The sequence below is a fragment of the Sminthopsis crassicaudata genome, chromosome 5, assembly GCF_048593235.1.
Source record: "Sminthopsis crassicaudata isolate SCR6 chromosome 5, ASM4859323v1, whole genome shotgun sequence".
NCBI classification, from domain to species: Eukaryota; Metazoa; Chordata; class Mammalia; order Dasyuromorphia; family Dasyuridae; genus Sminthopsis; species Sminthopsis crassicaudata.
In genome coordinates, this window is record NC_133621.1 from 105,156,894 (window position 1) to 105,184,157 (window position 27,264).

The 27,264-nt window shown below is 33.7% G+C and overlaps 1 protein-coding gene and 1 pseudogene across 1 annotated transcript in view; both read left to right on the forward strand.

The window, feature by feature from the left end:
• Positions 1-27,264, forward strand: part of DGKI (diacylglycerol kinase iota) — a 570,574-nt gene that overhangs the window by 511,162 nt on the left and 32,148 nt on the right. The window contains 1 exon segment of the mRNA XM_074267817.1: positions 25,403-25,440. Within this exon segment, the coding sequence (XP_074123918.1) occupies positions 25,403-25,440 (38 nt within the window).
• LOC141545272 (U2 spliceosomal RNA) lies at positions 893-1,072 on the forward strand (annotated as a pseudogene).

A 27,264-nucleotide genomic window follows, 5' to 3' on the forward strand; every position in this document is an offset into this window, starting at 1 on the left:
CATTAATCATATCTAGCCATTTCATTTCTAGTTTTCACAATTTATTTAGTCCAGATAATCTCTGGATAATAGGCCCAATATTTTTATATAGTATGCAATAGGTTTGTTCTTTTCTTTTCTTTTTTTATTTCTTACAGTAGATATAGGATTTCATCAGTTCCCCATGATGTCACTCTCTAGCAAAGCAGTTCATCATGTGCTCTGCAACTTACTATTTAAAAATACCTTGAACACTGAGAGGTGAAGTTACTTGCCCAGGATCATGTGTCAGAAACAGAAATTTATTTATCCCAGGTTTTCGTGCCCCCGACTCCTGTTCTTTCCATGTTACAAATGAAGAATAAAAGCAGAGGGAAACTTGACTATGGATACGCACAGAAAAAAAAAAATTATTTCTTATTGTTAAATTTCCACAATCAGTGTTAGCTTCATCTGAACTCCATGGTCCCTGGGTTAACTCCAATAATCTTTTGAAAATTACAGATTAGATTTTAATTCTCTAAAAATTCTAAAAATGTGACAGATTTTGGCAGTCCACATTTCTGCAACTCCCTCTCATTAACAGAGCAAATTCTAGATATTATAATAAGTACATGCAGTGGTATGTGATTGGATTTATGGTCAGATAATGTTACAAATGAAAAAGAACTAGAAAATGTAGGCTCCTATTTATAGGCTAAAATCTGAAGAACCTCATCAAAGTTCTGTTAGAGAGGAGGATCTTGGACCTGTGGTGCGATAAATTAATAGATGCACGTTTTCCTCAAGCAAAAAGAGGTTTGTTTGTTTTTTTACTACAGTATAAATACTTTTGCTCTCCCATGTTCTAAAAAACAAACAGCCTTCCTTCACCCAGGAAATTATTTTCTCTTTAGACTAAGGAAACAGAATCATCACTTCTCAGCCTTTTGGCTAAGATCAAGTGTAGGAAATAGAATCATGTCTACTCTTTCAATTTTTTGAGTGTGTTTAAAGCTTTAGGGAAACCTGCTGTGCTTCACCCCTTCAAACTCCCCCCCACTAAATAATTCCACTGGAGCCATTGCATTTTAATATTGTGTTTGAAATCTTTATTTGTCTAAACATATGCTTGTTAATGATATACTGAAAAAAATTCTCTTATATTTATCCTATTACCCCCTCATTTTAGCTTTTCTTTGAATTGAGGTCAGTCCATGGATAGCTAGACTTCATTCTCTGAGCGCTCACCCTGACCTTCCATTCTCTGTTTTTCTGGTTACTTTAATTGGATTGCTTTTCAATTCATCAAAATTTCTCTTCTATCTCAATCACCTGTACCAATACTAATATAGCTGCAGCCTTCCTTGCCATCAGGGTTTCCTGTCACTTCCAAAGTAAAAGATATTTCATAGTTGTCTTTGAAATGGAGTGCTGAATCAGAAAACACTAATGATCTGCTTGCCTTACCCCTGGGGTGTCTGAAGCAGGCATCCATCTCTTGCTGTTTCCCCGACCTGTTAGTCATAAAAATTCACTCCATGTCAAGTCACCTCAACAGCACAGTGATGTGCAAAATAAAACCATATGACAAGCAATTTGTAACATGATAATGGGGGTCACAATGATGGAACTACTTTTAGATTTTGGTCTTGCTGCAATAACATTAGGGCTTTCAATACTAAACTTGATCTAGAATTTCACATACTGGGTCACAAGCTCTTTGAAGCTCTGATAATAAATAAAACCATTTTTGATCATGAGATAATTCCCTTTTCCCCACAACATCCTTTCAGAAGTTTTGTATAGGAAAGCAGCCTGATATGTTGGAAAGATTAAGACTAGAAATCAGAAAACTTAGAGACAAGTCTACCTCAACCTCTATTATTTTTTTTCCATCTATAGGATGAATGACTCAGGTGCTAAGTCCCTTCAAACTCTGACATTGTCTCTAAATGAATTCATATTAACATTGCTCTGGATAGTTTTTTTTTTTTTTTTTTTTTTTTTAGCAAATATTTGCAAAGACAGGGATACTTTTGAATGTTAAAAAACAATGACTAGAAATAATTGATTATAAATCCCTGATGTTTAGCTAAACAATTCAAACTGACATTCCTAACCATTCTCCCCATCCTAATGTATGATACATACTTTACATTTTCATTTTGAGAGCTTAGTATAATTTATATCTATTTTTTTCCTATGAAATTCAGGAGTGATAAATAAATCTATCAAAAGTGATCAAATTAAAGGAGTTTGATTCTTAATTTTACATTTTTCTAAGCCCAGTCCTTTTCAGGTTCCTAACATGTCCATCTCTTCCTAAAAATTCTGGTCTAAAATTTTCTATATTACTATTTCCAAGAAATTCTATTGTGTAAAGCATCACGTTGCTTCTTTGGGATGATGTCCTATAGTGTTAGAATGTTATTTTCAGAATTAGTTGATATGGGTATTAAGTTTGCTGAACTCCTTTACTTTCCCTCTTTATGATTTTTTTTACAAGGAATGTTCAATAGTAGGAGAAGAATAAATTCAGAAATGAGGTGATATTAAAACAAAATATATGAATAACATTTAGATTTCTTTAAAAATTATGCTAAGCCATTAGAAAGAAATTCTTTAGGGGGAGAATGAGCCAATTAATGAAGCACTTAGGAAATGCTAAATGCTGTAATAAACATCAGAATACAAAGAAAAAAGTGAAATAGTTCTTCTGTCTTCCAAAGGAGCTTGCATTTTAATGGAGAAGCAACTTGCACATATGTAAGTAAATATTAGTAATTAAGCTGTAGTCACTTAAACCTTCAGTAAGACTGTTCTTAGAGAAATTCTATACAGATAGTTCCTGAATGGTACACTTAAAATCTATTTGTCTCAGTTTCCTCCTCTGTAAAATGAGCTGGAGTAAGAAATGGCAAACCACATCATGAAAATACTTCAAAAAATAGTTCAGAGAAGGATATAGTAATAGCTGGGGAGCCAGAAAAGGCTTCAGGCAGAAGGTGGCACTTGGTCTGAAACTTGAAAAAAAGTAGGGATGAATGAACCCCAGAGTTTTTGTCAATGAAGTAATTTAAAAATAAAATGTTTATCAGGACACCAGGCTGAAAAAGTACATGAAGATACCTGAAAACCTTTTAATTAACATACAAAAAAACATTTCTAATGCCTCTGTTTCCAAGGATAAGGCTGCAAACTGGGTAATAATGAATCTGAGTTTCTCTTCCTCAAAACCAATTGATCATTGCTATTTACTGGGCACACTGTGCTAAGTCCTTAGTGTAATTGTAGAAATGGTTTATTTATTATCAGAGCTTCAAAGACCTTGTGACCCAGTATGTGAAATTCTAGATCAAGTGTAGTATGAAAAGCCCTAATGTTATTGCAGCAGGATTAAAGTTATTGGAGAGAAAGGGAGCCAGGAAAGATCTCCTACAGATGGGAGCTTTTGAAGCCCTTGAACTTTTCCTCAAGGAAATCAGAAGCTGTTAAGTAGCAGAGTTAAGGTGGGAAAGAATAGACATGGATGGCAATCAGTACAAAGGCTTGAAGATGGGGAAGTACCATATATAAACAACAGTAATTAGGTTGGACGGTTGAGTGGGTGCAAGAGAACAATGTATAAAAAGTCTAGGAATACAGAAAATGGCTGAGTTTTGAAGAATTTTTACATTCCAGATGGATTTATCTTTGATCCTGTAGAAACAGGAAGTCACTGGATTTTATTAAGTGGGAGGTAGGAAAGGAGAAGAGGATCTGTTATTACTGTGGCTTTTAAATTAAATTATAATATCTCCTTACTCTAGACTCTCTAGCATTGTAATACTGCCAATATCATTTTATTCTTTTCTCTCCTGCTATTATAGACACACCTCTGACTCTTGCCTTCTTTGAATTCATTTGACCTTCTTTCCTGCTATTTATCTAGCAATTTGCCTTCATTACAATTCCTCCAAGGCTCTTCTCATGATTCATGATGTTCCCAACCACAAGTGAAATCCAAAGATAACCAGTGAGAAATTTAACTAAGTCAAAATTCCCATTAATCTCTCCCCCACTTCTCATTCACTTTGTTTCTTGATTTTAGTCCAACCTTTCTTCCATCTATATTTTGAAGTTTTTTATTTAGATTCTAAGCCTAATATATAGGGGATTTTGTCCAAATTCCATATCAGCATTCTAGCACATAACTGATATTCACTGCACATCTCTGTTAAAACTGATTTCCATAGGCAGAAAATTATAGTTTACTTACATGCTTTCAGCTAATCCCACTTCTTCCCATTCCTTTATATCATTACTAATGGCAACCCTGCTATTTTGTCATTTTTTTTTAAGGGTCAATCTTTTGAAAATCAGTCATGGAAAGGCTTGTATTTTATCTGTGGAAAGAAGTTCTTCTATTAAACTCACTTCCATCTTCATTTTAATATGTTCTCAGAGAAGAGCTGGGTTAAAATAATCTCAGTGCTGCAACATCAGCACATCTTGCCCCCACCCCTAAAAAAAAATCCCTGTGGGGAAAATGCTTTCCATTACTTTGGTAAACAAAAGAGGCTATAAATTAAGGTAGGTAAAAAAAATTCAGGGCAGTGAGATGGTGCAGTGGGTAGAATGCTGGCCCTGAAATCAGGAGGAGCTGAGTTCAAATCTTTCCTCAGACACTTAATACTGCTTAGCTGTGTGACCTTGGGGATATCACTTAACCCTAGCTGCTTCAGCAAAAAATAAATAAATAAATAAAATCCTAACTCCTGATATGATAATATTAGTTTTGTAACTCTGCTTGTGGAAAAATTGACCTTGAATTTACTTTAAAAACAAATTGTTTTGTACAACTCTTTGAACTTTGAACTTAATTCACCAAATATTTTAAGTACCTATTATGAAAAATAATATGGTCTTTGCTTTCAAGGATCTAGTAATCTAGCAAAAATTAATATGATATAAATAAATCTGATAAAGGCAAAGGAGAGAATTAAGTAAAATAGTATAACAAAATTTTGAGGAGGTAAAGGTTTCTTGGAAGAGGAAATATTTAATCTGAGCCTTGAAAGAAGAAAAAATTCAATCTTTAGATGTGTGAAGGGACTGTGGTTCAGGCAGAGGAATTCCTTTGGGAATGAATGAAAGGGGAGGAGACCTGTTGAACTTGGGGAACAGTTCATGGTTCAGTCTGACTTAAAGAGAGTATATAGAGAAGAATTGTATGTTAGAAGCTAGAAAAATAGGTAAAAACAAGATTTTGAAGAGTCTGAAATGTCTGGCTGAGTTGCTATTTAACAAATGTTATTGTTGTTTGCCTTTCATTCTTGATGAAGATCTTTGTCATCAAGAAAGAGATGTTATGACTGGCAAGTAAATTGGATTTAAGTGAGGAAGGAATGTGCAGAGTAACCAACATCACTCTCTCCTCAGGAGCCCTCTGAATCCAGTGGCAAGATATAAATAAGGACCACTGGAGATGGCCCTGAATACAGTGGGAGACCTTGGTCTTTTAAGCTTGGTCTTTCCCAATTCTCATTTTGTCTGAGGCAATTCCCATTCAGTGATTAAGGCTCAGTAAGAAATAAGGCAAAGAATGGACTCTTTTACCCAGTTAAAATAAATAAATAAAATCAGTTTGGGATGGGAAGACCCTCAGGCATTTTCTAAATAAAGTGCCACTGAGGGATTTTGAGTAGTGTTTTTGAACAATATCAGGCCTTCTCATTAGGAAGATTATTTTGGCAGCCTTGTGAAAAATAAATCGAACAGAGGAGAGACGGAAGGAAAGATAGCTAATTAGGAGACTTTTTACAATAGTTTAGGTGAGAAATAAGGGCCTGAACTAGGGCAATATTAATGTAAATGGAAAGGAAAGGATAGACATTACAGATATTATTCAGATTTCATGGACAGGATTTGGAAACTGATTGAATACAGAATAACAGAAAGAAAAAGGAATTAAAGATGATCTTAATGTACCATGTCAGAGAAACTGAGGAGATTGGGATACCATTAAAAGAAATAGGGAGGGGCAGCTAGATGGTGCAGTAAATAGAGCAGCAGCCCTGAAGTCAGGTGGACTCACACATTTAACACTTATTATCTGTGTGACCCTAAGCAAATCACTTAACCCCAATAGCAACACCAGAATTAATAAATAAATAATCAAAAAAGAGAAAGAAATAGGGAAACTGGGAAGCAGTAGCATGTTTTATTGAGAAGAGATTTGAATTCTGGACATGTTCAGTTTGATGTGACAGGAGGTTATCTGAGTAGACATATGCAAAAGCCATTTGGAAATAATTAGAAAGATTAAGGGCTAGATCCAAAGATTTGGGGCTTCTTCATATAAACATGAGTATCTATGTCATAGGCTTATATGAGATTGTCAAAGTACATAGAATAAAGAGGAATGAGGCCAGACTGTTAGTGAGTAACCATGAATAAGACCATCAAAGAATACTGAGAACTAATCATAAATACAGGAGGCAATTTAAAGAAATTTTCTTCCCCAATAGCATTTTATGTTTCTAAATAACATGTAAAGATAGTGTTCACCATTTATTTTTAAATTTCATTTAAAAAATTTAAGAATAGCTTTTTATTAGGTCAAGAATTTCAAGGAAATAATGCAAAAAAATGTAAACAAAGGTGGCTTTAGCTATACCAGATCTAACACTAACCTATTCCATTGATTGACTACTCTATTATAAGCAGTACAAAATGATTTTGATTTATAATATAATATGATATAATGCATATATATGTATATATATAGTTTAGTATTTTATATTCAAAGGCCTCATTTCTAAAATATAGAGAGAATTGAAGCAAATCACACATTAAAAACTAGAACAAATGGAAGCTAATGACTTTGTGAGACAGCAAGAATCAGTCAAACAAACTAAAAAGAATGAAAAAAATATGAAATACCTCATTGGAAAAACAGCTGACCTGGAAAATAAATCCAGAAAAGACAATTTAAAAATTATTGGCCTACCTAAGAGCCATGACCAAAAAAAATAAAAAATAAAAAAGCCTGCATAGCATTGTACAAGAGATCATTAAGGAAAATTGAAAGAGTCCATCAAACACCTCTGTAAAGAGATTCCACAAAGAAATCCCTAAGAAACATTGTTGTGAAACTCCAAAACTACGATCTCAAGGAAAAAATACTTCAAGGTGTTAGATAAAGCAATTCAAATGTCAGGAAGTAATAGTCAGCATTACCCAGTATCTGGTAGCTTCTACAATAAAGGATAGGAGGGCCTGGAATATCATTTCTGGAAGGCAAAGGACTTGGGGTTACAATTAAGTATTAGTTTCCCAGCAAGATTCAGCATCATCTTTCAAGGAAGAAGAGGAACTTCAATTAAGTTAGAGACTTTTAATCATTCCTAATGAAAAAATCAGAACTAAACAGAAAATTTAATCAATAAACACAGGACTCAAGATAAGCATAGAAATGTAAATGGGGTGGGGAGTTATATGTGTGTGCCTGTGTATGTGTGTGTGTATACATACATACATATATAGATAGATAGATAGATAGATAAATGTATCTATCTATCTATCTATATATATATATATATGTGTGTGTGTATATATATATAAATATATATAATTACTATTTAAATTATTACTTAAAGGTTAAACTGTTTATTTCCCTAGATGGGAAAACAATATCTGTTACTCATGAGAACTTTATCTAACACTGGGACAGACAGAGGGGGGGATCACATGGACTGAGGGTGTGCTTATGAATGGACTCTGATATAATGACATCAAAGAAAAAGACATTAAGAAGTGGGAAAAGATCTATACTGGAAAAAGAGGAAAAGGAAGGTATAATGGGACAATTAGTTCACACCAAGAGGCTCAAAAGACTTATAACAATCCAGGGGAAAAAAGGGAGGGGGAATGAGCATTGTTTGAAGCTTGATCTTATCAGTTTGGGCTACAAGAGAAAATAACAATCATTAGTTGGGTGTAAAAATTTATCTAACCCTATAAAGAAGAAGGAAGAGAAAGGAAAAGAAAAGGGAGAAAGAGGATAGAAGGGAAGGCAGAAACACTAGAGAAAAAAAAAGAGTAAGAGGAGAGAAGAGTTGATAGAAGATAAGATAGTGGGTAGAATGGGGTTAAAAATTATTAAGAGAAGGGGAAGGGATGATAGGAAATAAAGTAGTGGGTAGGGTGGGTAAAAACAAACAAGGCTGTGGACTGGGTGGGAACAGAGAACAAAAGTATATACATGGGAGAAAATAGGATGGAAGGAAATATAAAACTAGTAATCATAACTGTGAATGTGAATGGGATGAAGTTTCCCATAAAACAAAAGTGAATAGCAGAGTGGATTAAAAAACAGAATCCTACAATATGTTGTTTACAAGAAACACATTTGAGGGAGACACATACAGAATAAAGGTAAAAGGCTGGAACAGAATTATAATACTTCAGCTGAAGGAAAAAAAAAAAGCAGGGGTAGCAATTTTAATCTCAGATAAAGCAAAAGTAGAATTCGATCTTATTAAAAGAGATATAAGGAATGAAAGTCAATCTTTATAAAATGTATTGTAAATAATGAAATAGTAATGATATTAAATGTGTATGCACCAAATGGTAAAGCTAGAATAAATTGCTAGAGAATATTTTAAGCTAGTTACAGAAAGAAAGAAGATCAACACTATGCAAGTAGGGGACCGCAACCTTCCCCTCTCAGAATCTTACAAATCAAACTACAAAATAAACAAGAAAGAAATTAGGGAGGTTAATAGAATCCTAAAAAAACCTAAATATGATAGACTTCTGGAGAATATTGAATAGGGACAGAAAGGAATACACCTTTTTCTTGGCAGTATGTGAAGGGCATGTGTTATATGTCTATGTGTTAGGGCATAAAAACTTCACAGTCAAATGCAGAAAGGCAGAAGTAGTAAATGTTTCCTTTTTATACCAGAATACAATAAAAATTATATTCAATAAAGAGCCAAGGAAAGACAAAGGACCAGTTGGAAATGAAATAATTCAATTCTAAAGAATGAGTGGATCAAACAACAAATCACAGAAATAATCCATAATTTCACTCAAGAAAATGCCAATAATGAGACCATATACCAAAACCTATGGGATGCAGTACTCTAACTTAGGTGTTTAAGATCAGTGAATTAGGCATGTAACTTAAAAAAGTAGAAAAAAAAAACATTAAAAACTCCCAATTAAATACTTAATAAGAATTTCTGAAACTCAAAGGAGAGATTATTAAAATAGAAACTGAAACTGAGTTGGTTTTATGAAAAAAAAAAAAAAAAACCACCACCAACAACAAAATAAATAAATCTTTGGTTAATTTGACCAGAAAAAGCAAAGAAAAAATATGTATCACCAACTTCAAAAATAAAAAGGTTTAACTTGCCACCAATGAAAAAGAAATTAAAGCAATAATTAGGAGCTATTTTGCCCAACTGTATGACAGCAAATCTGACAATTTAAGTGAAATGGATGAATATTTACATAACTATAAATTTCCCAGGTTAACAGAAGAAGAAATAAATTACTTAAACAGTCCCATTTTAGAAAAAAGATATTGAACAAGTCATTAATGAGCTCCCTAAGAAAAAATCTCTAGGATCAGATGGATTCACAAGTGAATTCTACAAAACATTTATAGAACAATTAATTCCAATACTATTTGGAAAAATAGATAAAGAAGGAGTCCTGTCAAATTCCTTCTTTGACACAAATATGGCACTGATACTTAAACCAGAAAGATTCAAAACAGAGAATGAAAATTAGAAACTAATTTCCCAAACCTAATGAATATTGATGCAAATATTTAAATTAAATATTAACAAAAAGATTAAAGCAATTTATCAGCAGGATAATACACAAGTACCAAGTTGGATTTATACCAGGAATACAGAATTGGTTCAATATCAGGAAAACTATTAACATATTCTACCATATTGATAACAAAACCAACAGAAATCATATGCAGAAAAAAACTTTTGACAAAGTACAGCACCCATTCCTATTAAAAACACCACAGAACATACGGATAAAGGATGATTTCCTTAAAATAATAAGCAGTATCTATCTCAAACCAACAGCAATCATTATTCATAATGTAGAGAAACTGGATGCATTCACAGTAAGATCAGGGGTAAAATAAGGATTCCTTCTATCACCACCATTATTCAACATTGTACTAGAAATGTTGGCTTTAGCAATAAAAGAAAAAGAAATTAAAGGAATTCAAAAAGGGAAAGAGGAAATAAAATTATCACTCTTTACAAATGATATGTTGATATATCCTAGAAATAGAGAATCCTAGAAAATCATTCAATTAGCAAAGTTGCAAGATATAAAATAAAACCACACAAATTATCAGCATTTCTATATATTACTGACAAAGAATATCAGCAAGAGATAGAAAGAGAAATCCATTTAAAATTACTGTAGACAAAATAATATAGTCGGGGGTCTATCTGCCAGGACAAACCCAAGAACTATATGGACATAATTGTAAAAAAAAATTATAAAATGACAGTTCTACCTAAATTGGTCTTGTTCAGTGACATACCTATCAAACTGCCAAAACATTATTTTATAAAACTAGAAAAAATAAAAGGGGATGTGGAAAAACTGGGATAATAATACCATAATTGGTAGAGTTGTGAACTAACTAGAGCAATTTGGAATTATGACCAAAGGGTTATCAAACTGTGCATATCCTTTGACCCAGAAGTGTCTCTACTGAATCTGTATCCCAAAGAAATCATAAAAAAGGGGAAAAAAGCTACATGTGCAAAAATGTTTGTAGCAGCCCTTTTTGTAGTGGCAAGGAACTGGAAACTGAGTAGATGCCCATAAGTTGTAAAATGGCTAAATAAGTTATGGTATATGAATGTTATAGAATATTATTTTTCTATGGGAAATGATCAGCAGGATGATTTCAGAAAGGCCTGAAAAGATTTGCCTGAACTAGTGATAAGTGAAGTGAGTAGAATCAAGAGAACATTGTACCCAGCAATAAAAAGACTATACAATGACCAATTCTGATGGATGTGGCTCTTTTCAACAGGGTGGTGATTCAGGCCATTTCTAATATCCTTATAATGGAGAGAGTCATCTGTAACTAGAGAGAGAGGACTGTGGGGTCAGTGTGTGGATCACAATATAGTATTTTTACCTTTTTTGTTGTTGTTTGCTTGTATTTCTCATTTTTTCCCTTTTTAATCTGATTTTTATTGTGCAGCATGATAATTGTGGAAATATGTATAGAAGAATTGTACTGTTCAACATATATTGGATTACTTGCCATATGCATGTGTTTTGAAAATAAAAAGCTTTTTTAAAAAAATACGTGTTTTTTATTTTCAAAATACATGCACAGATGGTTTTCAGTATTCACCCTTGCAAAACCTTTGTACTACAAATTTTTCTCCCTTTCTTTCCCTAACCCTACTTCCCCTAAATGGCAAGTAGTCCTATCTATAGGTTAAACATGTGCAGTTCTTCTCAATGTATTTCTATATCAAGAAAAACAAAATCAAAAAGGAATAAAAAAAAACAAGCTAACAATAACCAAAAAGATGAAGATACTATATGGTGATCCACATTCAGTCCCCATAGTCCTCTTTCTGGATGAAGGTGGCTCTCTCCTTAGCAAATATGTTAGAATTGGCCTGAGTAACCTCATTTCAACACATTTTTGTAAAACTTTTCATTCCAAATTTTTCTCCCTCCCTTCCATCCTCTCTCATCTTCCTCTTCCCGAAGTCAACAAGCAATCTAATATAAGTTAAATATGTGCTATTCTTTTAAACAAATTTCCATATTTATCATGTTACATAAGAAAAATCAGCTCAAAAGAGAAAAACATGAGAAAGAAAACAAACATAGAGAAAGATGAAAATAGTATGCTTTAATCCATATTTAGTCTCCATAGTTCTCTCTCTGGATCTGATTGTCATTTTCCATCTCAAGTCTATTGGAATTTCTTTGAATTACCACAATATTGAAAAGAGCCAACTCCAGTCACAGTTAATCATCATATAATCTTCTTGTTACTGTGTACAATGTTCTCCTGGTTCTACTTACTTCACCTATCATCAGTTAAAAAGAGAAATTACTGCAAAAGCCCAAGGACTGGGGAAAAAAATACCAGGAAGAAGTGAGTGGTCAACCATGTCAGCTATTTCAAGAGGATCATGGGGACTGAGAATATGGACTTGATATGTGTGGAGAAGGTGACTTTTTCTTTGATATTTATCAAAGTCCATGTGATAGCGAGTCAGGCTTAAATTGCGCTTACCATACTGTCCTTCAGTGGTTCTTCTGCTATGGACAATTAATACTATTTTGTTCATTTATGTAAAACTAGAGGTTTCTTCCCATATAAAATTAGCATATAGATTTTTTGTCTATAAGTGTACCTTACTGAGCTCAGCTGTATTTGTAATCTTATCTGACTCACAGGTAATGATTAGAAGAGTTATCCCATGTACTATAAATAAAATTGCCTTCTCTACACACATCATTCTTCAACAATCCTTTTAAGCCTGTGTGTACCCAGTTATGTAGTCATGGACCTCTGGCCATTTCTTTAGTCCAGTCTACTTGAAGTTATCCCATTTTTTCCCTTGCCACATGCCAAGGAAATTCATTATCTTCCAGCCTTAATGATGGGAAAAAATGAAAGAAGGAAGAAGTTCCTTTATTCTCCAAACTAAGTCCTTCCTTTTTTTGGTATAGTAGAGTTGAATACAGTAGATTTGAAGATCTGAATTCAAATCTTGGCTCTACCAGATGTGAGACATTGGATAAATAAATTTCCCCTTTCTGTCTCCTGATACATAAATAATAGGAGCTCTCTCAATAGCAATAAGCTTCCTGAGGGCCAGGATTGTTTGTGCTTTGTTTTTTGTATCTTCGGCACTTACCACATAATCATCATTTAATAAGTTCTTGTCAATTGATTATTATTTGATAAAGGGGTTGGATTCTATGATCTCTAAAATGCTTTCTGGCTTAAAATTTTATACTCATTTTAACAGTGGGCTTCTGGAAACAGTATCCTAACTTAGTTATTTAACCTAATGGAATGGTTGTATTGATGGGACATTTAAGAGGGCTAAATGAAGTAATATTTGTAAAGCACATAGCACTCTATGTGAGACATATTAGGTACTTGATAAATACTGATTCCCTTCCCCTATCCCTTTTAAAATAAGAATAGGAAGACACTATGACAGGCTGATGAGAACAATTTGGAGGCAGGCAGTCCTTTGTAACAATCTGCAAATCACAGTACTTAAACTGCCATATCCTTTATCTAAAAATTGCCTTGATCTTATCAAATAGCAGCTATTTCAATGTATTAGCCATTTTGGGGAAGAGTTTAACTGAATTGATACAGTGTATACCATTTTTATTGTCATACATGATTTTATATTTCCTGCATTAATAGGTGCAAGCGCATTACGTTTGGGGTTAACCACAAGGTACTAAGAGAATTGCTTGCCTGAGTCTGGAAACCATTCTTGGATTTGCTCAAACCCAAGTTTAATTTTAAAAAGTTATTACATATCTACTCAAAGCAAGGTATTTTGCTAGATATTAGAATATCTTATAACTGCTGGTTTCTTGGAGCTTATAATCTATTTGGAGAAGATATAAACAATTAAGAAAAAAAAGAATCAAATAAGTATACATACAGGAGATTCTGCTCTAATTGCTGTAAGTCTTTAGGGATCATACCACTAGACTGAAATTAAATTTTGAAGCTCTCCTTTACGTGTGTCTATGTGTGTATGAAAAACATTCATTAGGATTTGTATTATTATTACTTTATTGTTATTTTGAGTATCTCTACAATTGAAAATAAACAAATGAGATTTGATATTATGTACCACTCTCTGTGCTAAGCCACAAAGATACAAATATTAAAGGGGAATAGTTCCTGTCCTTTAGCAGCTTACATTTTAATGAGAAAGATACAGATGGTTGACTTTTGGACAGGAAAAGGAGTTATGGTCTGGAAAGTCACAAGTCATAAAGATGGTTAAGTAGAACAAAAGAGTAATCAATTAATGTGCTGTTTCAAGAGACAGTGGTAGTATGGGTTTGATTACTAGAATGGAATGTTTGAACAATGAAATAAATGAATGAATGATTGGAAATGTCATCTTCACCTTAAGAGAAAACATGGACAACTTGAATTCCTACAGAAGCTTCACACTCAGCTTACTTGCATGAGGCTCCTAACAGAATACCTTCATCCATTTCTTCTTGGGGTGACAAACCATGGAGCTATCAGCAAACTCCAGCACCTAGCACTTTGTGAAAAGAGAGAAAATCAGTTTTGTAAATGAGTAAATGCTGCAGGCAGCTTTCCAAACAGTTAGTTTGCCTTAAAAACAAAATAGAACACCTTATTGTTTAATTATGCTGCTGCAGTTCTCTTCTAGCCAAAGCAAAGCCATGCTGCATGTTGATAAATTGCCTTGGGAGCTGCCAAAATCCTCCCATCCACATTCCCCCTTAGTCCAGTGACATTTTCCTCTACTCTATCACTTTGAAAAGTGACATTAATTACTCCTGTTTATGCATTAAAAAAAAAAGACAGAAAGAATGGAGTTTTACAATACAATAAAGATGTCAGCCAAAATGGCTGTTTCTTTATTGTTTTCTCTGTTTCTCTGATCATGTACTCAGGTTGATGGTATTTCTAGCCTGTGTCTTGTTTCATAACAACTGGAGCTTTTCCTTGGCTTCTGAAAATATGGCCTTTCCACTGAATAATCCAGAGCCTGTTCTCATCTAATCTGAGATTTTAGAACTAGTCATTTTGCCCCCAAATTCTCCTTTCTCAACTTTCCTATTATTACTGAGGACACCAGTATCTTTACAATCACCCATGCTTCCTACTTGTTTGTCTCCTTGTCATTTTCATCCACCCCATATATCCAATCATTTGCTAAATCTCGTTTCTGTGTTCACATTATATATGTACAGCTATAATCAGAGTTCCTACCCCTCATTGCTTCTTATCTGGATTATTGTAATATTCTTCTCTCTCCTACTTAATAATATTTTATTTTTCCAATTACAGGTAAATATCATTTTCAACATTTACTTTCATAAGATTTTTATTTTTTCTCTCTTCCCTCCCCTCTCCCTAAGATGGCAAGCAATCTGATATAGGTTATGCATGTAAAATCATATTAAACACATTCTCACATATAGTCATGTTGTGAAAGAAGAATAAGAATAAAAGAGAAAAACTGTAAGAAAGAAAAAAAAAAGTAAAAATAATATGCTTTGATTTAGATTGAGATTCCCTAGTTTTTTCTCTGGATATGGTCAGCATTTTCCATCAAAATCCTATGGAATTGTCTTAGATCACTGTATAATTGAGAAGATCTAAGCCAATCATAATTCCTTATCCCACAATGCTACTGTTACTGTATACAATGTTCTCCTGGTTCTGTCACTTAACTTTGCATCAGTTCATGTAAGTCTTTAAAGGTTTTTATGAAATCCTCATGTTCATTAATTTTTATAGCACAATAGTATTCCATGTAATAACCTTCTAAATATCTTCCTTTCCTCAAGTCTCTCCCTCTTCCAGTCCATCTTTCCCTTATTACCAAAGTGATTTTCTTAACATGGGTTTAGCTATCTTACCTTCTTGCTCATTAAACTCCAGTGGCTCCCTATCATCTTCAAGAAGAGATTGAACATCCGCTGTTTGTAATATGAAATTGTCCCCTTCCTCTCTTCTTCCATTTTACTTCCCTTCAGGTATTCTACTGTCCATCTCCTTTGACTCACTAACTATTTCTTATACATGATATGTATCTTTGAACTGGCTATACTCCATGCCAAGAATGTTCCACCTCCTTGCCTTTCTATTTTTAGTTAAATTATCTTTCATAGATTCTCTTTTTATCTTGCATGTACTTCTTTATTTGCATACTGATTCCCCCATTAGAATGTAAACTCCTTGAAGGCAGGAAAATTTTTTACCCTTCTATGTATTTCAATGCTTCGTATAATGTGAGTTCATAGTAAGTGCTTAATAAATGCTTGTTGACTGACTAACTTATTTCATCACTGCCAGGTATTTTCATCTGTAGGAAATAGGTACAGGTCATTTCAAAGTGATTCCTAGGCACTAAAGTATTCTTTAAATTTCACAATATCAGTAGAATTTTCTTGTTTCTTTGGTTTTTAAGATAAGAATGGTACAAGGAGAAGAGGAATTTGAAGTGGGAGATGGTACTGTCATGATTTATGCAGGGGGATCCTGGGTTTTCCAAGTCTATGCCAGCAGAGGGCAAACTTTGCCAGGTCCTATGAAGGTTTCCAATAGAAACCAGACTGTCTTCCTAAGACTAGTTTGGCCAAGACTAGTTTGGAAGGATCCTTATAAAAATATTGATTATCAATATTTTGGTTCAAAGAATAAGAGGTGCAGGGAAACTGTAATCTGGAAGACGTAGCCACACTGATAAAATCACATCTATTTTTAAGTATTGAACATTTAAGTAGACGATAAGATTGAGGATGCAAGATTCCTCAAGATAACCTACAAGACATCCCACCTTCCATCAAGTTTTTCCCCACATTTTCATAGCAGTTATTAATTCTCTTTTTCATTTTAAAATTTTTATTTTTTAATTCACAAGCAGTGTTTTTCTCTCCTTGTTTGCCATACTGAGAGAAAGACAGAGGAGATACACACATACACACACACACACTCATACACAAAGAGAGAGATGGACAGAGAGAGACACACACAAACACATAGAGAGAAACAGAGAGGTGGGGAAAAGGGGAGAAATAAATCCTTGTACCAAATATGAATAGTCTGGTAAAACAAATTTCTACATTGTTCATGTCCATGTGATCTGTAGTATAGAGATAATAATAATACCTATCTCAATTGTGTTGTGAAAATCAAATGAAATAGTAATTATAAAGCACTTAGCACAGTGCCTAGCACATTGTATTATATAAGTGTTGACTATTATTGCATTGTTTCTAATTTTTTTACTATCACAAAAAGTGCTACCATAAATATATTGGTGTATATAAAACTTCCTTATTTATCCATGGCTTTCCTGAAGTATAAGATCTCTAATGAGATGCCTGGTTTAAAAGGACTGGTTGTTTTAGTCACTTTATTTTTAATACTTGCAAATTGCCTTCTAGCTTCTCAAACAATGTATTAGTGTGCTTATTATTTCACAATCCTTCCATCATTGACTATTGCCATTTTTTAGCCATCTTTGCCACCTTTTTGGTATAGGGTAAAATAAGGATTGTTTTATTATTTATTAATCATTTATTATTTATATATAAATATAATATGAATATTATTTATTAATCATTTGGAACATTCTGTCATGTGGTTGTGACTACTTTGCAATTTTTTCTTTGAGAACTGCTTATTTCCTTAGGCACTAGCTGAGCGATTCTGGACAAGTCACTTAACTTCTGTTTGACTCATTTTCCTCATGAGTAGTGAGATAATTATTGTATTCAGTACAATGCCTTGCATGTAATAATTGCTACAACTTTGCTGAAGCTATTGTCTCAATTAGTAACCTTGCTGATTCCCTAGAATTTTTTTTAGTATATTATATTATTAGAAAATGATAGTTTTCATTTTTTATCATTATGTTTCTAATTTCTTTCCCTTATCTTACCACTTTTGCTAGAATTTCTAGAATAAAATCAAATAATTGTGGGGATAAAGGGCACTTTTGCTTTATTTCCATATTTATTGAAAAAGGTACTAGTAAGTTTTTATTGCGCATGATTCTTTTAATTTTAGTTGATTTTTAGGACAGTAAAAGGTCCTTCTTTGCCTCTACTTTGAAGGATTTTTAGCAATAATGAATGCTGTATTTTGTTCAAGATTTTACCTGTTGCATCTATTAAAATAATCATGTGATTTTGGCTGTTTTGATTTTGATATGATTAGTTATCCTGTTGGTTGGTTTCCCAATGTTGAACTATTCTTACATTTCTTAAAAATTCCACTTGGTAACAGTGAATAATTTCTTGGATAAATCATTACAATATGACAGAATTTTTAAAAAATGAGTCAATTTTTATTAATAATATTCGTCTGCAATATTCATTCATTCTGTGTTTTGGCCTTCCTAGGTTTAGGTTTTAGAACTATATTTGTCTCATAATAAGTTATGATAGGGTACTTTCTATCTCAAATTTTGACCATAATTGTTCTTTAAATTTTGATAAAATTCTCCTGTGAATTTATCAGGTCAAAAGTTTTATTTGGTATTTCATTAACTACTAGTTATATTTTTGTTTCTGAGACTGGGTTATTTAAGATCTCTATATGATATTTTAATAATTCATTTTATATTTTAAAATTACTTATCTATTTATTTTGTGCTCATTTTGTTAATCTATTACTGTGCATGATATATTTTTAGTATTTTTAATATTTCATTTTATGTTTTTACCATACCTCCTTCAGATCTATGCACTTGGTTGTTCAATAAATGTTACTGTCTAAGTTAGTAGACAGAACAGTGACATGGCACAGTGAGTGAAGTGCTGATTCTGAAGTCCAAAGGACCTGAGTTCAAATCTGGCCTCGAACACTTATTTTCTGTATGACTCTGGGGACCCTTAACCTTATTTGCCTTAGCTCCTCATCTGTAAAATGAGCCAGAAGAGGAAATGACAAATTACTCTATTATCTTTGCTAAGAAAACCCCAAATGGAATCACAAAGTGTTGGCTGTAAGTGGAAATGATTAAACAGAACAAGTAGTAGACAGATAAAATAGGCTTAAAGCTTACATATAACTTGCTAAATCCTTTATAATAGTTAAATGAGAAAGAAGTTGGTAGTGAACAGATCTGATCATGGAAAGATAAGGTGATTTGATATAGAAGCCACCAAAAAAAGTCATCTTCCCCAACCTTCTCCCTGTACAGATAAAGAAAATGAGGTCCAAAAGGATTTATCAATTTACCCAAGAACAAATAGTTGAAGAATCTAATCCAGGTTGAATTTCTCCAAATTCAACACTTTCGCTTTATTGTGCTGCATTGGTATGAGAGTCATGATACTTCTTAGTCCTGTTCTATGACCTGAAACTAATCACTTAGCTTTTCTCCAAATCCAGCTGCCACCTGCCTTGCATGGACATTAGTAAGATTAATGGCTTCATGTATGAAAATAGTTCAGATTGTAAATACAAGTTATGTTTCCAAATATCTCTTTGCAAAGAAGGCTAGGATGAAGGAATTTTTTCCTCCCATTCTCCACCTTCCCTACTCCTAGGCATTACACATAGTGGTGAAATCATCTACTGAGATGATTTTTTCTATATTAATTCTTTAGGTTTGTTTGTTTTGGTCCTGTTGAAGAAAACTTTGTCCAGCTTCATCTGCTTTCTGAGTCAAACTGCCCTTGACTAATAATGATTTATTCACTGCAGTTTACTGATAAGACTTGTAATGTGCCTCTGATGACCAGATGACCTAAGAGCTTATAATCTTCTTAAATATAAAGGCACACTTATCACAGCTATCTCAATTCCTGTCCTTGGAAAATAAAGATCGTGCTACTTTGATTCAAACCATTTCCATCCATTTTGGGAGGGTTATTACCGTCTGAAATATGGGTATACTTTTCAGCCTAATTTATTTTTAGAGGTGTAAAGTATAGAAGTAAAATTTTTAAGATAAATATAGAAAAAGGCAGCTACTTGTGATATAGGAGATAGCGTACTAGACTCAGAAGCAGGATTAAATCCTTCTTTTGGTTCATACTAATTCTGTGACCTTGGACTTGACCTCTTTAAACCTTAATCACCTGATTTATAAAATGAGGACTATAGTTTCACTTATCTCATTAGTTGTGAGGAGCAAATGAGAACACATGCAAAGCTCTTTGCAAACCTTAAAGTGTTGTATAAATGCTAGATATCATAATTATCATATGGAAATGTCAAGTGGAAAGTTTGCCTATATTTTAGTGGAGATAAAAAGCTAAATCTTTCCTGTTTGGCTCTTAGATCTTTCAGTGAAATTATTAAATATGGGAATAAGGATGTATTATAAAATCATTGACTCAGGAAAGAATATCAGAGGCTAAAGAATCTACTTTATTGTTAAATAAACTGAGGTCTAGGGAAATTAAGAAATTTGCCTAAGATCACTAGACTTAATCAACAAATCCAACTGATTCAGGACACCAAGCACTGCTACTTATTACATAAATGACAATAGGCAAGTCTTTTAACTTGACATGAGTGACAAAGCAGTAGCACTTGAAAAAGAGTACAAAGGGATGCAAGGTAGTGCTGTGGATAGAATTCTGGGACTGGAGTTAGGAAGGTGTCAATTCAAATCTGGCCTCAGATAGTAGCTATATAATTCCGAGTAAATCACTTAACTCTGCCTTAGTTTCCTAGTCTGTAAAATGACCTGGAGATGGAAATGGTAAACCTCTCCAGTATATTTGCCAAAAAAAATCCCAGATGGGGTCATGAAGGGTTTGACATGACTGAAATCACTGAAAACTAGAAGTACAAAGATATCTGGAAGCAGATTGAAAGATATAATTCATTCAGAGGGCATGCAAAGAAGTAAAAAATGCCTTTGCCAGAACAAGGATATGTGTGTGTGTGTGTGTGTGTGTGTGTGTGTGTGTGTGTGTGTGTGTGAGAGAGAGAGAGAGAGAGAGAGAGAGAGAGAGAGAGAGAGAGAGAGAGAGAGAGAGAGAGAAGTATTATGCCTTTATTGTCTTATTACATTTATAGTGTGCTTTCATGAGATCTGGATTTCCGTTTAATATTTAATTTGGGGCCCTCTTGCCTCTGGGGAGGAAGGGGAAAGCAGAGAGAAAGTCTATTCCAGGCACAAAATAGAGTAAGTTTCCATCCCTGGAGGTTCAAAGGGGAAATGACAGAAGACTGAATAATCTTTGATGGGGTGTGGGATGCTCAAAGTGGAGTAAGATACTATCAGTATGGAAAAGTACTGTAGCTTGCAGCCAAATTAGGGAGGGCTTTCTATATCAACCTATGGAGTTTGCAAGCTATTCAGGATCCAACAGAAGTCCCAGAAGTTTTTGAACAATGTAATGACAGTCAGAACTTTGCATTAAGAATATCACTTTTGGCAGCTATGTGAACAAGAATGGATAGGAAGAGAGAGGAACAATTGAGGATAGAGAGTCTAGGCTATTATAATAGTTTAGGTGAGAATAGGCAAAAAATAATGAGGAATTGGACTAGGATGTTACTACTGTGAGTGGAAAAGAAAGGAACAAATAATTTAGAAGCAGAAACGGCAACTTTACAACTAATAGGACATGAGGAATGAGAGGAGAGGAACAACTAAAGATTATAACACCTATTAAGAAATAAGTGATTTCAATTGAGATTTCCTAGACAAAAGGTATTTGTGTTTATTTTAAAATGTATCTGAATTACACGTGTATCAATAGACCTATGACATGAAAACATGAAATTCCTCTATGAGGAAATTTCCTCCACTCACATAGGTCAGTACTTTCTCTCTGACTCAACCTTGAAGCATTGTCTTAGATACTCAGAGATAAAGATAAAGTGACTTGTCTAAGTATGTGCCAGCAGTGAGACCTGAGTTAATATTTTCCTGGCTCTATTTGCCACAGCTAGTCTTTTTAAAAAATTTGCACCATGCTTGGAGTCAGGAGAACTCATCTTCCCAAGTTCAAATCTGACCTTAGACTCCTAGTGGCTGTGTGACCCTGGGCAAGTGAATCAATCTTGTTTGCCTCAATTTCCTCATCTGTAAAATGACCTGGAGAATGAGATGGCAAACCAATCCAGTATCTTTGCCAAGAAAACTCCAAATGGGGTCTTAAAGAGTGAGAACAAAAAGATGAGAATGCAAATATTAATGCTCAATATTAGCTAATATGTCAAGGTACCTAGAAATAAAGGGGAAAAAAAAAACTAGCTTGAGAATCAAATAACATAGGTATTTTTTTTTTACTATGCTATTAATCAGCTGTGTAATTTTGAACAAATAACAACTTCCCCATGTTTCATTTTCTTCAACTCAAAATGAAGGACCCAATCTATATGATTATTAACATGCCTTCCAGCTCTGAGTTCTTAACCTAAACACTTTGAATTTCTCTCCTACAATATAACTTTTGACAACATATTTCAGCACAATTGTTTTCCCTTATAATCCTTTGACTTTAAAAACATAATTTTTAAAAAAGATTTATAGGCTTACTTAACTGCCAAATGGGTCCATGAAACAAACAAAAAAAGGTTAAGAACCTGCTGTAGCTCCTAGTTTCAAAATTTTCTTATTCTGTCTTTACTGTAATTTTAATAACTTATTAAAAAAAAGAAAAAACCAAAGTGATTCTGTACTTATTCATGACCTCCCAATTACCCATAGTTGCAGAAAAATTAAGAGTGGTCTACTAGTCATAGATGGTATCCAATCACACTTCACTTAGGGGCAGCTCCTGGAATTTCACGCAAAGGCCCTAAAAGAAAATAAACTACCTCCAAAATGCTACTACTCTTGATATTCTTAACTGCTAAAATTATATTATGTCACAATTCTCTATCTCCTTGCTCTCTCCAGGTAATCTTTTCAATACTCCTGTACCTGGTCTGTCCATTCTTCAAGTCTCAATTGGAAAATCTAACAGTGTTTTCCCTGCTCAGTAATCTTTCCACCATTAACAATTTCAGTTTGTGAAATGTAGTTTCTTTCTTATGGGGATGTTTTATAGCAGGCCAGACTCCAGGAAAAGTGTTAAAGAAATGGTTAAAAATAAGATACTCTAATCATAACAGCCTGTTCTTTCTTTGTTCTTAAGACTTTTTTTTTTTTTTTCTCCAAGAGAAGTTGTCTGGAGCAGAATACTGAGCAATTTAGATTTCCTCTTTATTGGGAAGAAATCTAAAGCTTCAGTTCTCATAGGAAATAGCATTAGTCAGAAGAAGAGAAATGAGCTTTGTGCCAGTTAATGTTTGCATAATGGTTGCCCTGGGGCAGTGTGCAACTTAAAAATAACCCTTCTTGCTTCCCATACTGAAGCTTGGCACTCAGAAATTATTCATGATTACATTTGCTGCCTGTCTCTTGGAGAACTGAGTCTGGGTGGGAGTGAGTATTCACATAGAGATGATTAGAGATGTTTATACTGTAAGCTAGTAAGACAAGGAGGGAGAATGGATACATTATGGGGCATTTGTAGTATGGAGGTACATCTCAGGCTTCAACAAATTTATAGGACTAAATAGGAGGTCATGCTTGAACATTGCATAAAGAAAAACTAAAAATCAAACACAAATGGTCTTAATGCCCTATAGGAAGGAGTCTAGTTATTTCTCTGTCATATATACATTCTCCCAATACATCCAGCAATTATGATAGTTTTCTCTAAGTACAAATAGAGAAAAACTAAAGGAAAGAAAAATAATCATAAGGTATTCAACATCCAAACCTCCATTTTAAAAAATTAAGATAATAAATTGGCAACTCATTACAAAGTAATGCTTCGGTTTTTTTTTTTCATAGTCACATTGTCCTTCTTATTTTATAAATATCACACAGTGATTTAAAGTATGCAGACATTTCTTAATGCACTTTCTTCACAACAACCTTTTGAAGTAGAAATTATTCAAGGCAAATTCAACAAACAAAAAAAAACACATTTGTTTTCAAGTTGTTTATATTCTGTTGGGAATAAGAAGAAAATGAGATACAGCAATTCTGCATATAAGATAATAAACAACAGTAATTAGCAACAATTAATTATAATTCAAATTTATCTATCACAAGTACAAAACACTTGTCAAAAAAAAAGATATTGCTAAGGGAAAAATGACTTTGATAGATGATTGGAGAAAAGATTTTAAGTAGAAACACCTACCAAACAACTATTACAGTAGTCCATGTGTGAAATCATAAAAGCTATTGCACCTGGATGATGGCAGGACCAGAGGAGAGAAGTGTGCATATAAAAGAGATGTTATAAAGATAGAATCAATAGCCCTTGTTGATAGGTTGGATATGGGGACTGAGAGTGAGGGAGAAGCCAAAGCTGATATCTTCATTGCAAGGCTGGGTAACTGGGAGTTGAAAAAAATACCCAGGACAGAACCCTGGGAGCGTCCACATTTAGAGAGCTTAATCCAAAAAAAAAAAAAAGAGAGAGAGAGACTAAGAAACAGTTAGGTATATAGGAGGAAAAGTAGAATAGAGTAGCGTCATGGACACTTAGAAGTATCAAAGGATAAGAATGTGATTGATTAGGCCAAAGACAGTAGGAAAGTAAAAAAGGATGAAGATTGTGATAATATGACAATTTAAAAATCATCGATAACTTTGAAGAGAACAATTTTGGTTGAATGTTGAAATTGAACACCAGACTATAGAGTTAAGAGAATAAAAGGAAGGGAAGGCATGGCATCAGTTGTTTCTCAGGCTAGGGATTACATTTGAAACAAAGAGAAAGAGTTATATTTCTCTGTTATGTCATCTGTCATACAAGTCCCAGAGCCTCTTGGGCTTAAAAAGGAGCCAAAAGACCATACATTGAGACAATTCCAGAGAGGATAATGAATGTCACATTTTTTCTTTTACCTTATTCTCTGAAATGACTAATAGATAGTGTATACCCCCAAACATTGCATAGAGAAAAAACTCAAACCAAACACAAATAGTCTTAATACCTATGGGAAGGAGCCAAGTTGTCTGTTTTTCTTTATCATACATACATCTCAAGTATAACTTCAAAAAATTGATATAGAATAGTACCTAATAGTATCTTTACTTGTATAATGGGGATAAAATGAACAAGATAATAGTGCAAAGCATTTTGTAAACCTTAAGAAACTATATAAATACTAGTTATTACTATGACAAAGATGGTGACAACAACAACTACTACTACTTCTTCATATCTTCCTTCTTCTTCTTTTTCTTCTCATTCTCTGCTCTTCCTAGTTTTACTACATTGTGCTTAGTACCTTGCTAGATCTCTAATTTTCTCCCCTTAGCTAAGATTACATTTGTTAGACAAATAATTTGATATCTTGATTCACAAGTCACTGAAATCCAAGACAAACATAAATGGTAAAGCATGACAATAATAAATTCTGGTTATTAGTACATGAAGAGTTTAAAGAAGCCAAATATAGGGGTATAAAGTACCATGGGAAGGTGCCTGGAAGGGGTAGAAGCCAAGAATAGGATATAAAAAACTAATCATTTTACAAAATTTGCACATTTCTGTGGTTTTTCCACATATCTTCCCCCTTTCTCCTTCCTGCCCTACAGTTATATGTATTTCTAGAAAATGAGGTCTCTAGTCCTTGAAATATTCAAAAGAAGGTCTTAGAACTAATAGGAAGTCTTTCTTTTGTCTCTTACAGCACTTGTACAGGCAGTCATAGCTGGAGATCTAATGAAGGTAAGAAATATCTTTTAAGAACTATAAACCAACACCATCCCTCATTCCAAGCCATCAGGCTTCTGTCATGAGCAAGAGCCATCTGCCATTTGACTTCTTTGACTAAGTTTTTTTGCATCTTAACAAAAAATATGGACTGCTAAGATAGAGATGGGCTGGGAGAGAGGATAGCCATAGCTCCCACATTTCTTATTGGAAGGGAAACTTAAGTAGCCTCCTTAATGCAATTACCTTGATCAATTAAAATACATGGAGTGCCTATAGAAAATAGTAAGCATCAAATCTAGTCTCTAATCTCTGAATATGCTTGAGAGACTGAGATTTTTTAGAAACCATCATGATGTGTTTTTGCAAGCACAACCCGGATAGTCCCTGAAACAAAGTCTCCAGAGGGAAGATAGATAGTCTAGAATTATTTCAGCCTCATTTTTTTGGAGGGGGGGGCAAAGCCCTGAAAGACTTGTCTTCCCTCTTGTGGGAATAAAGTTGAAACTTGATAATTATGCTACAGGTAAATTTGCTTAAATGTAGAGGAGGCTTTTACTTCTGGCTTCAAGGCAAAAGGTTTTTTGGGTATAGGCTCATAAAAAGATAAGTTTTAAAAAACACTTCTCTTAGGAAAAAAGGGGAAGACTACTAGGGCAGAATGCTGTATATGTTATAATACAGTTTAGATTTAACTGTTTTTCTTTGTTATAAGGGAAGATTCAACCAGGGAAGGATAGTACACCCAGAAACTACAGTGCTATAAAATCAAAAGACAGCAAAAAAAGTTTTAAAGCTAGCAAGTATGTGTTAATCTACATTTTCAGCAATTAGAAGAGATCTGGGTCTGCTGATAGTATACTATTTTCCACTGTATAAGAAATTCATCATGTTTTCTTCATTTTTCATTATTTACAAGCTGTTATGTATGTGAGATCCAGTGGACAATATGTGCCATCAGCCTGAAACACATAACAAAGCTTCTCAGAAATGACAATTCTAACATACAGTTATTTTGAGTCTAGAAGGAAGAAAAAATAAATGACTTATGGAAAAGGACAGAGAAAACATCAGAGGGAACTATGACCAAGAATCGAAACAAATAAGTGAACATCACCAATGGAATACATCTTCAAATCTACATTGGATGTGTTTCATGCCATCTACATTAGGCTTGAACAATTGTCTTGAACAATTCTAGGAGCATACTTCTGAAGCCTCACATGAAAATTCTCTTCCTCCAGGCTGTCCTCCCCTAAACTAAACAGCTATACAGAATTTTTCACTTTCTTCACTTAATGCTGTCTTTTCCAATTCTTTCCTTCCATTATTATAGTCATGAATTTACCATCAGTTATCATGATTCCTACCCACAATGTGGGCCACAAAATTTTTGAATAACTAGGGGACTGGATTCAAAGTCAGGAAGATGTGAATCCATGACTTTTAGAGTCACAATGACGTAGGAGATAAACACAAAATTTGGACTTAACAGAATCAGGACTCAGACACTTATTAATTGTGTGACTTTGAGAAAATCACAATCTCTTTTGAACTCAGTTTCTTCATCTACTTTTTTTTTGGAGGATGAGATTAGACTCAGTTTCCTCAGAAGTCTCTTCCAATTTTGAATCAGTGATCCTGTAAGTTCAGTCTCTGACACATAATAAGCTATATGACCCAGGCAAGATCCTTTGCCTTTCAGTAGCTCAGGCTTAAAAAAAAGCCATATAAGATATCAATCTTCATTGATAAAGGAAACCAGAAATTCTCTATATCTATGAAATTTTAGTCTTAGGCATATATAGGAATGCTATAGAATAAAAAGCTTGAAAGCAT